Raw genomic sequence first — 15104 nt, forward strand, 5'->3', positions numbered from 1 at the left:
CACCAAAATTTACTGATTCCTCAGGTGTGGGTGAGCCGAGACTATATTTCTAAAACATTCCCATGCACTGTTCATAGGGCTGGTCTAGAGGGGACCAAGGCTACAGATAGCAGACATCACCTGCCTCATACTACAGATGAGGAAACGGGTTCTGAGAATATAAGCCACTGATTCAAGGTGACCTATCTGGCTGGTAGCAGGCATGAGGGAGTCACTCTGAATCCGGCCTCCGTCAGGCACACACGCTGCCTCCATCGAGATTGGCAGTTAGAGCGTGAGGTTAGTGAACAGTCATTAATCTCACCTGGATTCCTCTCTGGTCCACCTGCCTTCCTCCAAGCTTGTGGTTCTTCTCTGTCCCCATGAACTCACCAGGATCTCTCTTTCTCCTTTCTGCAGCAGAAAGGCCAGGTTAGGGTATGACTGCAGGCTGGGGGAAGGGTGGGGGGTGCAGCTGGAGAACCAAGGGAGAGAACTTGCTGGAAGGGAGACCCTGCAGGCCACCATCTGTTGCTGCCAGAACAGCTCGTTTGGCTGGCAGTGGGAGATGAGAACACAGCAGAAGCTTCCACACGGCTGCCTCAGGACGCCCGCTCGCTTGCTCTCAGGAGCTTGTCTGGGAAGCCCTTTCCTGCATCTGCCAGGGCTGCATGAAGCTATTGCCTGGAAATGGTTTGAAGGTGACGCCGCGTTGAAGGGCTCACTCCTGTATGACTCAAACCTGAGCAAGATGCCTCCTGGGCAGGAGCCAGGTCTACTTACACCTATGTCACCAGACACCGCACACCCACCCCAAAAGACCTCCCTCTTTTTGGAGTTTTTATTCATCCGCAGACTTTTTTAAATGTCCTTTTCCCATGAATGCTGCTTCTTGACTGCTTTCTTTCTTTCGTGCAGGTGACAGCAGCGAGCAGCCCCTGTTCTGTGTTGAATATTCCCCTTACTGCTCCGTCTTTGCTTTCTCCCCGACCCAGCAGCCCAATACCAGTTACTGCTGCCTCCTCCTGCCCCTAGTTCCACCAGCCTCCCAAGGGGCCCAGAGCCCTTCTACTTCCCTCCCTCCTGTCATCTTTCCCACCTTTACCAGCCCGCCCTCAGGCCCACCAAGCCCCTTGCCGGGGTCTCCAGCATCTCTCTGCTACTTCCCTGTCTCCCAACCGACTCCAGCCGAGACCCCTGTGCTGTGCCTACCTGGCCCCAGAAGGCCCAGTAAAATTTACCTCATGTGGTAAGTCACCCCTAGGGAGGCACACAGCACAGAAGAGTCAGGGAGTAGGGGACAGCAGAAGGCAGGTGGACCGGAGCAGGCCAGAGCAACACCTAGGGGGTGTGGTGTGCGTGAGAACAGGAAGAGGAGACAGTGCTGACACTTCCCTTGAGATGGGCGTCTACTAGTGGAAAAAGGGATGGATGACCAATAAAATTCCATCATCTCTGGAGATGCCTCTTTATTTCTGAACTCTTGTGTTGGACACTCTTTGGAACGTCATCATCACAACAGACTCTTCTGGGTCTGATGATACCCCTGGCCAAGGCTACCCCAGAGGGTGACGCCAGGCCAGTGGGTCTGAAAGCACACACTCTGAAACTGAGAAATCCAGCCAGGACCACGCTGAGCAGGGACAGATTAAAGGGCACAGTGAGTGTTTATGGTCCCCTTTCCTGCCGTCTTATTAGGCTTGCCTTTCCTAAAATCGAAAATTCCCACCTCCCGAGTTCCAAAATAAAACATATTTATGGCACATAATTAAGCTTTAATTAAGATCTCCTCTGGGTATGTGAGACAACACACACTTCCAGCACACTCAAATAGGCAAATAGACGCGACCTGTTATTTGTGCTGCACAGAAAGCTGCCTATTAAACCCAGACAACATCGGCTCTTGCAGCAAAGCTGTAATTCTTCCCAGGATCCAAAGGGAGCAATAAGCTTTCCAAAGAGGCACCGAGCGGTGGAATCTCGGCCCCTCTTAGGCACTAGGGATAGCAGTGAAGGTGGTAGTGGGAGAGACAGAGATTCAGAAGAATACATTTTCCTCTCTCTTGCTGTTTTCAATGTGCCCATCAGGCACTGGATCTGTGTAGAGCCGGTGACATGAGGATCTGGGCAGTTGACAGGTGCATGGGCTTGATTCTTAGTTGTATAAATATGAGACTTCTACTTTTTTCCTTTTCTGATCAAATTATGAAGTACCAGTGACAACTCCCTGGTAGTATCAAAAGAACTGAGAGCAGATACCTTTTATATAGCAGCTCTTTGGTCTCCAGGCTCATGGACGCTTGGGTCCTGGAAGAAGGCATGGGCTGTATAAACATGTATAAAGCATGAACAAAGTACATGCTTTCTTAAATCCATTGGCAGACAAGATAACAGAGTTTCTGGGCAAAAGAAATGATCTTCTTTGCCATCAGGTAGAAGGCTTGTCTCGCAGTTGAGCTATCTACAGCTTAGATTTCCTTCATGTGTACCTTGCCGTGATGAGATCCCATCCTAGAACGGTCCCAACAGTCTGTTCGCATAGATGAGGGGATTACAAACCTGGTCCACACGGTGTCTGGAACTCTTAAGTCTGTGTACATAAACTATGTCGTTGAGGCCACCTCCTTTGCCACTAAGTACATAGGCAGAGAAAACATTTCCCATGAACTTGTTTTCTTCTGAATCTCAAGGGTGCGTGCAAGGCAAAGATCCATAGTGCAGCCATATTAGATCATAGCCATGAAGGTCATGACCAAGATGTCTTACTTATCCTTGTGAACCCTCAAATTAGCATATAACCAAGACACAGGGGTATTTGTTGAACAAATTATAATAAAAGGACTTGCTATTTGCCTTTTGGATTTCCTTCTTTTTTTTTCATACAAGAAAGCTTATGGGAGAGAATCAACAAGAGCTACCTAGGAACAAGAGCTTGTGCATAAATTATTAACCCTTGAAAGCTCCAACGAGCTCCAGCATTCTTGTGGAAATGGCATCTGATTTACTAATGACGTATCTGCCAATCAATAGCTAATAGGCACCAGATACCAAATCAGGCCATGTATGTATACTGTTGCTAAATACTGCTATAATCTAACAAGATACTAATAATCCCATTTTACAGCTAAAGAAAATAAGGTTCAAACTGCCAAAAGTTGTTCGGGAGCAGGATACTGGCTCTACTAACAGTGGTGGGTTTTTCACTAGTAGGCCTGGCAAAACAATGTCTAGGTGTTCAGTTGTGTGTGTGTGTGTGTGTGTGTGTGTGTCAGAGTTTATGCACATTATGTGAATGCAGATGCCCACAAAGGCCAGGAAAGGGTGTTGACTCCCTGAAGCTGGAGTTAAGCATGGTCGTGGGGTTCCTAACGTGGGTGCTGGGAACCAGAGCCTGGTCCTCAACAGACTCAATTAGTACCCCTAGCCACTGAGCCACCTCTCCTGCCCCAGATGTTCAGCTTCACTTAGTTTGTGGAGAAGTCGATAAAACAAATATTAATAGCTTGGGAAATCAATCACGTAAAAGATCCAATGCTTTAAGTAAAGAAAGCAGCCTTCCAAATGTCAAAAGTAACTTCTTTTAGATCAAATGAGCATTTTAATTTAAAAATTAATTCTAATTTTAAAGTTCCCCATAGTTTGGGCTGAAGGCATCTTCTTAAGCCCTGTCAATCATTCTAGGCAATTATCATTACTCCTGGACCATGGCACGCAACACACAGGCTGGCTAAGAGACCAGCTTCCTTAAAGAATTTACAGTTTACTGAAAGAGAAAAAAAAATTAAGAAGGTTTCCAATATTTAAATATTAGAGATGATTTAAAACCAGAATAAAAGCACTGGAAAAGGTAGAGATGAAGTACTTGGTGGACATAAAAGCAGACCTTGAAGTTCTTAGGTTGGTGCTGGCTGGGGAGGAAGGAAAGGCCCTGTGGAAGGAAGGGTTTCTCCCCACATCACTGTGGATGGAGCAAGAATGGGTATCAAGGCTGTGAGTCATTTCACCTACTGGGATGTGGAAGATGGCAGACTCTTCTGCTGAGATCACAGTGACATCTCTCCAGGACCTTTGGGCCAGCTTCTAACTTGCTCACTTGGCCTGAGCCCCAGGCCTGCCCCTTCTTTCAGCTCTGTCTCTTCCTTGATGTATAAGGATATGGCCAGTGTCTAGGCCATGGAGAGAGCTCAGTGGGTAGATACTCACTGTGTGAGCCTGACCGTTTGAGTTCAATACCCAGAACCCAGGCAAAGGTGCAAGGGGAGAGCCTACTGCATGAAGTTGTCCTCTGACCTCCACATGCCAGTTCCACCTCTCTCTCTCTCTCTCTCTCTCTCTCTCTCTCTCTCTCTCTCTCTCTCTCTCTCACACACACACACACACACACACACACACACGACAATAAGTACAGTTCTACATAAACTTTTAAAATAGAATGCCCCAACTTCTGCCTCTGTTGGCTGAGAGTTTTGAAACAGATTTTGATCTCTAAGAGCTTGGAAGCCTCTGATGAAGGAGAAGCCTTTGGCTTCAGCCAACACAACTCCGGCTGCTGAGACACTACCACAGGCAGCAGACCCTCCCTCCCATCATCCTTCCCCAGGTCCCCTCTCAGAGAAGTCACATCTCCTCACAGCTCATGCTCTGTGAGGGACACAGTCTCCTTTCTAGAGAGCATCTTCTCTTGTCCCCAGTCTCTGGCTACAGACATAGCAGCATCTATTTGACCCAAGGGCCCAGGGCTGCCACCATCGCTCTCCTTCCAGGGAGTTCCCTGAGGGGAACATCCTCTGTCTCGAAGCACAGAACCCACTGGGGCCGGTGAGAAATAAGTTGGCCTGATCATTGGATTAAATTGGGTTTCATGGGATGCCAAGGAGAACTTTCATGCCTTCCTGAGTCTGAGTGGAAACTATTCCCCCAACCACAGACTACAGTCAGGAACGTAAATCCAGTTGTCTTCACATGCCAGGAGAGCCTGGGCTCTTGCACACCAGTCAAGGGTCTGTCCCAGCCTCACCCCTGTGCTGACTCCTGGCTACATCTATTTGTAAAATATCTGAGTGTTTAAAACAGGGATGAGCCAGGAAAATTCTCTTGGAGATGGAGTGCAGATGTTGATGATTTAACTGCCTTGTGAACCCAAGAACTTGTGGAGATGCTTGGAGAATTAGAGACTCTCCCCCCATTCACATGCACTGAGGCTGAATACATGTGAAGAAACTTGAAGGCATTCATGTCAACCAGAAACCTGGTTCCAAATGAGAATTATGAGAACGTGTTCACTGGGAACCTGGTCCACGGTGGTCACTGTCTTCCACGGAGGTGGGTGGGCATGCAGAAGGACAAAGATTCCCAGGTGCTTGGAACCTTCTCATAGGGTATATCTGATGCTAACATACAGCAAGGGACCCTGCTCCAAACTGGGGAGGGGGGAGCATAACTCCTGTACACCGAGCACCTCCTCAACAGCATCAGCACCCATGGGTAGGAAGATAGAAACCTTAGAGTAAAAAGAATGAGGAGCTGGAGAGATGATTCAGCTGTTAGAGCACTTGGTGGTCTCCCGGAGGACACAGGTTTGGTTCCCAGCATCCACAGTAAGTGGTTCCCAACCTGTAACCTCAGCTCCAGGTCATTGGATACCTTCTTCTGGCCTCCTTGGGCTTCACAAAGACCTATACTCATACATCTTGTTTTTTCCTTTAAATGATAAAAGGAAAAATTGCTTGTACCCCTTCCTGCAGGAATCACGGAGTCTATAAAGGCTTGGAAAAGTAGTCATATGATCTCTGTATTGCCAGTAGGGAAAGCTGGAACTTGGAGCGATGTACCCAGCTTTCATGACTGCAAAGGGATCAAACTAGATTTCCAGCCCCCTCTCTTCTCTGACTTCTTGGCTCTGATGCTCTTAACTCTCTTCCTCACCCCCACTACCTTCTACCTTCCTTGATGATTTTTTTTTTTTGATACAGAAAATGTTTGTCTGATTTAAAAAAAAAAAAAAAAAAGAAAGAAAGAAAAGAAAAAGTCACTGAAAAGCTTTTGCACCTTTCAGTGGCACAAGCACCAAAGATTTTATCAAGGAAGAGGAGGCCAAACCTGGGAAGATTGACAGTCAGCCCAGAAATGCACAGCCCAAGAGCATCTGCAGAGAGAAGCAGGCAGAAACCACAGCTGTCGACAAAGGCATCAGGACTCCTGGGAGCAGGTAAGGACTGTGGCTGCTACCGTGGTCCTCAGGGAGGACTGGCATGTGCTGGTATCTTATGGAGACTGTGCCTCTCAGCCGTCTTTGCTTTTGTGAGTTGGAGAGTTACCTTTAAGCAAAAATATTTCAAAGGTTCAAACATAAACGATTTGATAGCAGCCTTCAAGAGAGTGGGTGGAGTTGATCATTTCTCTCTCTCTCTCCCATTACACCAAGAGAATGACTGCCTGCTTTTGAGTGGACTCAGGTAGAGATGCAGCCCGCAGTTCTGGGGAGGTCCCACCAGGCTGTAGTGCCCACACACCCATCAGGAAAGGAGGTTTGATGTTCATGGGTGGCAGACTGCTCACCTCCCTTGGGAAGCTCTTCACTTGAGATCCAGGGCAACCACACCAGCAAGATCTTTTAATGTGTAAGAAATAGCTTCAAAGGAAAAGCCGGCTTCATTTCAAAGGAGTAGCTTAGTGGAGTCTTCCTCTCTGAGTTTCAGGCCTGAGCTGGCATCAGAAGGCCCACACCATGCCACCAGCTAACCCTGACACTCTCGCCTGCAGTGGTGCTTTCTTAAGATTCAGAGAACATGGCATGACACAGCCAGCCTTCCATAGGGGAAACCATGGGCAATACATGCATACCTTGTTATCAGCTGAAGACAGTTTAAGTGAGATCCATTTAAACACGATGTTGGACACATATAGAAGATTTAGGGGTGCTTGAATGGCTTGGAACTGGACGCCCCATGAGCCTATGATGGCAACCTAACCTCAGGGTCCCAGGGACAGAGTGTCTCCTGGAAGGGAGGGCATAAGTCTTAGAGCAGTCTGCAATTCTAAAACTCTAGTTTCCTCTGCCACTGAGAAATCAAGTTTAAAAAAGAATTCACACATGAACACATAAGAGAAAGGGGGAAGAGAGGTAGCAGTTTCGCCTGCATCCAGGTGACTAGTGACATATTTTTAAGTGTACCTTCAATAAATGTTAAGTTCACATGTAAGTTAACTTCAGCCTACCAAATTGGCTAAGGTTCTAAAATAATGGCTGATATTGGCGGGGAGTGGCACTAACTTCCTGGGCACTGTTGTGCCAGATGCTGGTGACACAGGTAGCTGGTGATCCTGCTATGACAGAGATGCTTCTCTGTCCCACCTAGAAGGGCAGTGTGGTGCATACTGTCTGCAAAGGAATTTGGCAACGTGTGTCAGAAGCCTCATCATGGTTGGGGAGCATGGCAGCAGGCAGACAGACTGGCAGGCAGGCAGGCAGGCAGGCAGGCTGGCAGGCTGGCAGGCAGGCAGGCAGCAGGCAGACAGACTGGCAGGCAGGCAGGCAGGCAGGCAGGCAGGCAGGCAGGCAGGCAGACAGACTGGCAGGCTGGCAGGCAGGCAGGCAGGCAGGCAGGCAGGCAGCAGGCAGGCAGGCAGGCAGGCAGGCAGGCAGGCAGACAGGCAGGCAGGCAGGCAGGCAGGCAGGCAGGCATGGTACTGGAGCAGTAGCTGAGAGTTCACATTCTGATACAAAAGCAGTCAGCAGCAAGAGAGTGAAACTGGGCTTGGAGTGGGCTTTTAAAACACCAAACCCCACCCTTAGTGACACACCTCTCCAGCAAGGCCACATCTCCCAATTCTTCCTAAACTGTCCACCAACTGGGAACCAAACATTCAAATATGTGAGTCCATGGGGGTTGTTCTCACTCAAACTGCCACAGACCTGGTTTTACAAGGTAAGATTGGGAACAAATGAGGGAGACACCAGACATCAACCTCTGGCTTTCACAAACACATGCACACTCATGCACATGTACCCATAACCACACACCCACAAAGATAGATAATATAGACACAGGTACATGCACACACACATACATACACACATGCACACACGCACACACATGCACGACACCCAGCATATACACATACACAGCAGTTAAAAAAAAAAGTTGAAGACATATTCATACAGTGTACCCTTCAACTACATTTATGACAGTATTCTTGAAAAGTAACAGCAACGAAGTATTTAAGGAAAGAAAGCAGAGTGTATACCGTGCTGTTTTGGTTTTGGTTTTGTTTTTAACAATGCCTCTAGATAAGGGTTGCAAGCTCACATGTCTTCGGGGAGCAGGTAGGTATGGGAAGAAAATACAAAATGGGTTTTGAGGCCTGTGGTACTTTACTCAACATCCAAACTCTGAGGCACAGCACTATTTCAGGGTGAAGATAACCTGGGGGCTCAGAGTTTTCAACTCACCCTTGAAGCCCAGCACCTGAGCAATGTCCAGCTGAGCTTTTGGTAGCAGAAGCCTGGGACCATTTAATCTTCTACAGTTCCTGTGTTTTCTCCAAGGATCATGGACCACATTTATAACCAAAAAAGGGGGCAGGAGGATATATTGTTAGAATCCAGGGCAGTGCTGGTGAAGTTCACGAGGAAGCCCAAGACCAAAGGCATCATCCTAAAGCCAGATGATACTTGTTCCAGACCTCCTGGAGGCAGCAGCGTGCACTCAACCCACAGCTGGGGCCAAGGCAGGGCTATGAATAGCACATCCCTGCCATACCAATTGAGTATTTATTTCCAGCCCACAGCTACTGAAATCTGCTCCCACTTTCTCTCTCTCTCTCTCTCTCTCTCTCTCTCTCTCTCTCTCTCTCTCTCTCTCTCTCTCACACACACACACACACACACACACACACACACACACACTTTGATTGAATTTTAAAGATGACCAGAAATAGTGGTGACACACTCCCCAGCTTGTCTGAGGAAGCCTCTGGAGCACAGCACACAGCTGAGACTTGTGCCCCAGAGGCCCGAGTCACACCCGTGACAGCTCCCGTGAAATGACCTCAGGGTTCCTGTTAGTTCCCAGCATCCTGTATTTCAGAAGCCGCCCAGCTGAGTCTCCTATCTCTCTCAATGGAAGGCTGAGCTATTGGCTCCAAGACAACTCCTCGCCAGCCATTTTATGGATGGGTGTGTTTCAGAGAGGAGAGAAGGTTCACAGCATTGTTTACTAATTTTGAAGGTCTTTTTCAAATTTAAATTGTGAAATGATCAAAAAGATCCTATACTTTGACTTCATGTCATATCACTTCTTTAAAAATTAAGGGGATGGGGGCAGCTGGAAAGTGTGAGGACCCGAGTTCAATCCCAGTAACGTGTGGGGGAGGGACACACACACACACATACACAAACATACTTTAAATCCAGGGCTGGGGAGCCCGTGACAGGCAGATCCCTAAAGCTCCCTGACCATCTAACCTCCAGGCCAAGGGAGAGACTCTGCCTACACACACACACACACACACACACACACACACACACACCACACACACACACCATAATTCAACTGGTTATATCACAGAGCTAGCTCAGTGCCCAGCTGGTTGGGCTATCCAAGCTCAGACAGCCGAATGCTCCAAGTGTCCTTGAATTGTTGACACATCTCTATTGGGGTTTATAAACCCCATGAGGGGCCCAGTGGGACAGTTTAACTGATTTCTGGAAGGGCTGATGAGTAAAGATTCGAACTGTGCTGCTGAGTGTCCCATGCAGCTAACAATAAAAGAAGCTTAGAGACTATTAGGACGTTAGAAAGTGGAACTGCGGATCCCCTGCAAGGCACCTCAATTAAAGGCAGTATTGACTTGGCCCCAGCGGAGCCGGAGCCGGCTGCTCCGTGGATTTGCATTTCCCCCAGCAGAGCTGTTATCAAGAACCTTTGGGGCCCCCTGGCATCCTGTCCACTTGACATAGAACCAAGTGATAAGGACAGCAGAGCTTCATCAGATCTGCAGAAGAGCAGAGGGGGACACAGAGGGGGTTGGCCATGTCAGTAGGGAATAAGAAGAAGGGAGTCACAGAAGCACTTTCAATTTTTTTACCCACATGGGGTGAAAGCCCTTACCACTTGCACGCTACCCAGTAGATCTCAATGTTGAGAAAACTGCAGAGCCTGCGGAAGTTTTTAAGGCATTGACCACGGTGTTGGCAAAGAGCAAAAGCCCTCGCAGGCCTTCGCTGAAATGCTCTCTTTCACTACTTACTTACTCACTTACTAGGACTCTGACCTTGGGGGAGTCATGTGACCTTCCCTTACTCTCAGTACCTTCCCTGAGAAGACGTGACTGCAGTATCTAACTCACAGGGCTGCAAGGCTTTCCTGGATGAACTGGCTGGGATGGTTTAACTGATCAGTGTGACTACTTGGTAAGAAGTGCTTAGCAAAGATTTTTTAATGTATAAGTGTTTGCCTGTATGCAGGAGTGTGTGTGTGTGTGTGTGTGTGTGTGTGTGTGTGTGTGTGTGTGTGTGTAGGCTGAGGACAAGGTTGGGCGCTACTGTCAGGAACATCACCCACCTCCCTTGAAACACAGGGTCTCCCAGTGGCCTGAAGCTTACCAGTTAGGCTAGACTGGCTGGCCAGTGAGCCTCAGGGATCCTCCTGTCTGCTCCTCCCCAGGTCTGGGATTAGTGTGTGTGCCACCCCAACCTCCCAACCCCCACCCCTGGCAACTTGACATGAGTTCTTGTGATTCAACTCAGGTCTCAGGCACACACTCCTACTGACTGAGCCACCCCCTCAGCCCTACAAAGTTAACTTTTGAATAAGCGATTTCACTGATAACAACTCGGACTCACTGGACATTTGACCAGTCCCTTCTCTATCTCCTCCACCTTAGAACCCCAAGGTGGACATTCTGGGGCAGCCAGATGTTATTCATTTACTAGAGGCAAATGACAAAGAAGAGATAATACTTTCATGCAAGATTTTATAACTTTTATTTATTTACACTAAGTAGCAAACTTCATCACAATCATCGTGTACCTGGCACTGGCTTCCAGAGCCTTCTTCCCAGTCTATCAAAACAAAATTGTACTTTTGTCGAGATTTTGAAAAGCAGTTAGTGGAGTAGGGATGCCATCGATACATCTGGGACAGATTTGGATGAGAAAGGACTAGTTGGTTTTGTATAGTCACTTCCGAATTGCTGCCTTTCCGTGTGCTGACTACAGAGAGGTTTAGCCATCCTTGGCCGAGCTGGCCTAGAACTGGATCCTGCAGAAAGAATCTGTGACTTCGTGGTTACCCCTTCTCCAGAACCAGTGTGAGGAGGGCCACAGATGTGAACCCACCCACCCACCTACATGTGAACTCACAGGTGTGAGGCCCACAGGTGTGAACCTACACACAAGCAGACTCACAGGTGGGAGGGCCACAGGTGTGAACCCACCCACCTACATGTGAACTCACAGGTGTGAGGCCCACAGGTGTGAACCTACACATATGCAGACTCACAGGTGGGAAGGCCACAGGTGTGAACCCACACATATTTGAACTCACAGGCGTGAGTGCTGCAGGTGTGAACCTCACAAAGGCGAATCCAGAGGCAGTAAAGAGAAACCCACCATGAGACTTCCTTCGCATGCTTCTGGTACCTCCTTGCCTAGGCCTGCATGAAGTTTCTTCTTTCTCTGGGGCTTTTTTCATGTTTTGCCTTTGATAGACTATCTTGCTTGGCAGAGAGGGGCTTTTTCCCATTAGTGCTTTTAACAGAATTGGTCTTTCTCTCACACAGACCCGGCTGTCCAACAAGAAAGCCTGCTGTGTGCAAATGAGACTAAGCTAAAGAGACCAGCTCGAGAGAGAAGAAACTCATCCTCACAGCTCATGAGAACGCCTGGGAAAGCCCTGGAGAGACAGAAAAAAGGAGACTCGAATGCTCGTTCCCAGAACGAGCCCCACACTACCCTTTCACAGACCTTCCAGCCAATGAATGGTTCTCAAGTGCTGAATGAGTCCTCGGGACCGCCATTCCTCCCCGCCACTGTAGTAGGACCAAGAAGGGCACCGTTTAGGTTCCATGACGAAGATTTTTATTCTGCCTTATCACTAAACAATGAACAAGAGAACTATGACACGGAAGAGGAGATTCACATGGAGGAAGAGCTCTTGGCGGCTGGGATGCGCTCTCCCCCCAGCTATAAAAGAAGCCGGTTTCTTGGGACACAAGCCGATCAAAATAGAAATGTGGAAGAAAATGCTGAAAATCTCAGAGGAAATTCTCTAAGATGGAGTGAGCCCAACCCTGGATCTCCACGAAAAATCAGTGCCACGGAGCCAGCAACAAAGCCTTCTCCTGGACAAAGGATGCTCCAGGATACCAGGCTACCCAGGGAGTTGGCTAAAGAGAACCCCAGTGGAGACCAAGATGAGAAGACCTCTGTTCCAGGGGACACCAAGTCTGATGGTGCCATCCAAGTCAGTGCAGAAGCCGTGTCCAGCGGTTGCGCCGTGGAAGACAGGTCTGCTCTTCACAATCACGAGAGAGACTGGCAACATTGCTTAAATGGTTCTCGAAACTCATTCGACTGCTTACTTTCTGGGAGACCCGCAGGTCCAAGATCATCCATGAATCCATCTTACAGTGCCCATGGGTCACTGTTCCACTCTGCTCTGATAGATGACATCCCAGCAAGCTTGTCCATGTCCTCTATCCTAGTCCCAAGTTCAGACTTGGAGGAAAACCTAAGGTTCAATGTCCGCCGGCCACTCTCACCTATCAGAAATAGGAACCCATTGGCCACTGCTGACACCCGCAGTGCTGACGCCCAGGGAACAGAGAGGGCTTCAAGCAGTCAAGCTCAGGAACCGCCATCACAGGCAGATCTACCAAGTCCACAAAGCAGCGCAGCCGTAGGGGATTCTGCCAGCTCTCCTACAAGAAGACATTTACAAGGCCATCTCTACATGCCCGGGTCCCTGCAAGAAAATATACCTTTTACTTTCTTTGCGGTGTCTGATTTTGCAAATCAAAATGATAACGGGACCAGCATTAGAGTCTCTGGTGTCATGGATCAAAAGGCCACAGAAATAAAGGCAGACCCTGAGAAACTCAGGAAGTTGCAAGAAAGGTAAGGAATTGTTGTAACTGTACACTCCCCTATTCCACCCCACCCCCACCCCAGGCTGAGATAACCATTGCTTTCATTAGAGAAACGTGGGAACTTTAAATCACAGCCATGTTCTTCCCTGACACGTTAAGGAAATTGATTATTTTAGAAAATTGTCCTTATTTTCTTAACCTTAAAAGATGTGTATATACAAAGAAGAATTTGGCAATCCCACTCAGTTTCATCCATATATCCCCCAAAGTATCTTTTTCCTTGAATACTTAAAAAAGACAAGGGCCAGCCACATGGTTCAGTGGGTAAAGTGCCGGTCTTAGGAGCTGAGTTCCATCCCCAAAACCCACACAGTGGGAGAGGATGTATCCTCAAGTGCCCTCTGACCTCCACTATTACACACACACACAACACACAAGCACGCGCGCGTGTGCACACATACACAAAAAGAGAGCGAGAGAGAGGATATGGAGGGAGAGAATATCTTTAAACAAATAATAAAAGGCACATTTCCAGGAACACAAGGCTGCCTGGTGGCACAGGGCTCCCCCTTCTCCCCAGCAATTAGCTGGGAATTTATTTTATTTTATTTTCTGAAAAGGTTGCTAATTCCCCAGAGAAGGAACCATTCAGCTCTTGAAGTTCACAGCTCTCTCTCCCGAGACTTCCTGCAAATCCAACCAACAGTTCTAGAATTTAAACCTTCCAAACAGTTACCATAGTTACCCCAGTTCTCTGAAGGGCGGGGCTGGAGTAACCAACTGCCTCCATGTTAAGTGTGCTCGCCCTCGCGCACGAGAGAGGAAAACAAGATCCTTTTTTGAGTTGCCCTTTTCTTTGATCTTTCCTTCCTCCTGAGGTGAGTTTGGGATATTTCACAGGTCTGAAACTGGATACTTTTTAAAGCCTTCATTAAACACTGTCAGAATTCTACCATCTCTTTTATGATAGGGTGTTTACTGTGCCCAAATCTTGGCTTAAGGATCTGGAAATTGACTCTTGGAGCATGCGCCCTCTGTGTACACATCAGTACGGCTCCTCCGCCTCATTAATTACCTTATTGATGTCCACTCGCAAGCAGGAAAATTTCACCACAATGAATTGAAAATGGAAAAAGAAGGGAGAGTAAAACAGATTGCATACACAATCCTCTTCAGAAAGAAGAGCTTGCTTCTCTTTGTGTGTGTGCATGTGTGTGTGTGTGCATGTGTGTGTGCCCATGTGTGCATTTGTGCCTCTGTGTGTCTGTATTTAACTGCATGTGCGTGCGTGACCATGCAGAGGTCTGAACATGACATCAGGTGAAGTTTTCCATCACTCTTCACTGTTTATTGAGGCAGGTTCTCTCACTGAACCAGAGCCCTCCAGTTTCAGCTAGTCTAGCTAGCCACAGCTCCTCCCCTCCCCACCCCCCATCCCCCTCTCGAGTTCTGGAATCACAGATGACTTCACACCTACCCTGCTAAGAGCTTTCTAGTTCTTTGTGTCTTTTCTTTTCATGGTTAAACAAGCTACAAGAAAACTGTCTACGGTTAAGACCAAGAGCTCTTACACACCCGTCACCACCAACCCCCAAATGTAGCTTCAGACAGACATACTGGTTGAACTCCAACCATCCCAAAGTGATGTCTTTGAACACAAAATCATTCCTTTTAAAATGCAAGTGCTTCTCTACATGGGCCTCTACATTAAACTTCTATCTTTCATTGAGTATTTGTTTTATCATGTACTCCCTTTCTCTGTATATAACAAACCCTAATATCATTTCAAAAGTGTCCATTTTAGGAAGTGTTTATAAATAAAGATTCATTTATTTTGACAAAGTAGGGCCAGCAACCCTGGATGGCCTTGAACTCACTCTGTAGATCAGGCTGATCTCCAAGTCATCAGGCTCTGCTAGCCTCTGCCTCCCAAATGCTAGGCATTCTGTGGAGTTTTTCCCCCCTTGTGAAGTGTCATCCTGAGATTGTCCCTGCTGGTCCACACAGCCACTGGCATCGTGCATCCTATGCTA

General features: G+C 47.8%; 1 protein-coding gene across 5 annotated transcripts in view; it reads left to right on the plus strand.

The window, feature by feature from the left end:
* Positions 1-15104, plus strand: part of Marchf10 (membrane associated ring-CH-type finger 10) — a 90368-nt gene that overhangs the window by 50725 nt on the left and 24539 nt on the right. For 4 of the 5 annotated variants that reach the window (XM_076935625.1, XM_034506899.2, XM_076935624.1 and 1 more), the window contains 2 exons: positions 6035-6187; positions 11764-13099. In XM_076935625.1, coding sequence (XP_076791740.1) covers positions 6035-6187; positions 11764-13099 — 1489 coding nt within the window. Of the gene's footprint in view, positions 1-897; positions 1439-6034; positions 6188-11763; positions 13100-15104 lie in introns of those variants that run through there. The other variant, XM_034506900.2, reaches the window with a different exon arrangement.

The sequence above is a fragment of the Arvicanthis niloticus genome, chromosome 6, assembly GCF_011762505.2.
Source record: "Arvicanthis niloticus isolate mArvNil1 chromosome 6, mArvNil1.pat.X, whole genome shotgun sequence".
Taxonomy (NCBI): domain Eukaryota; kingdom Metazoa; phylum Chordata; class Mammalia; order Rodentia; family Muridae; genus Arvicanthis; species Arvicanthis niloticus.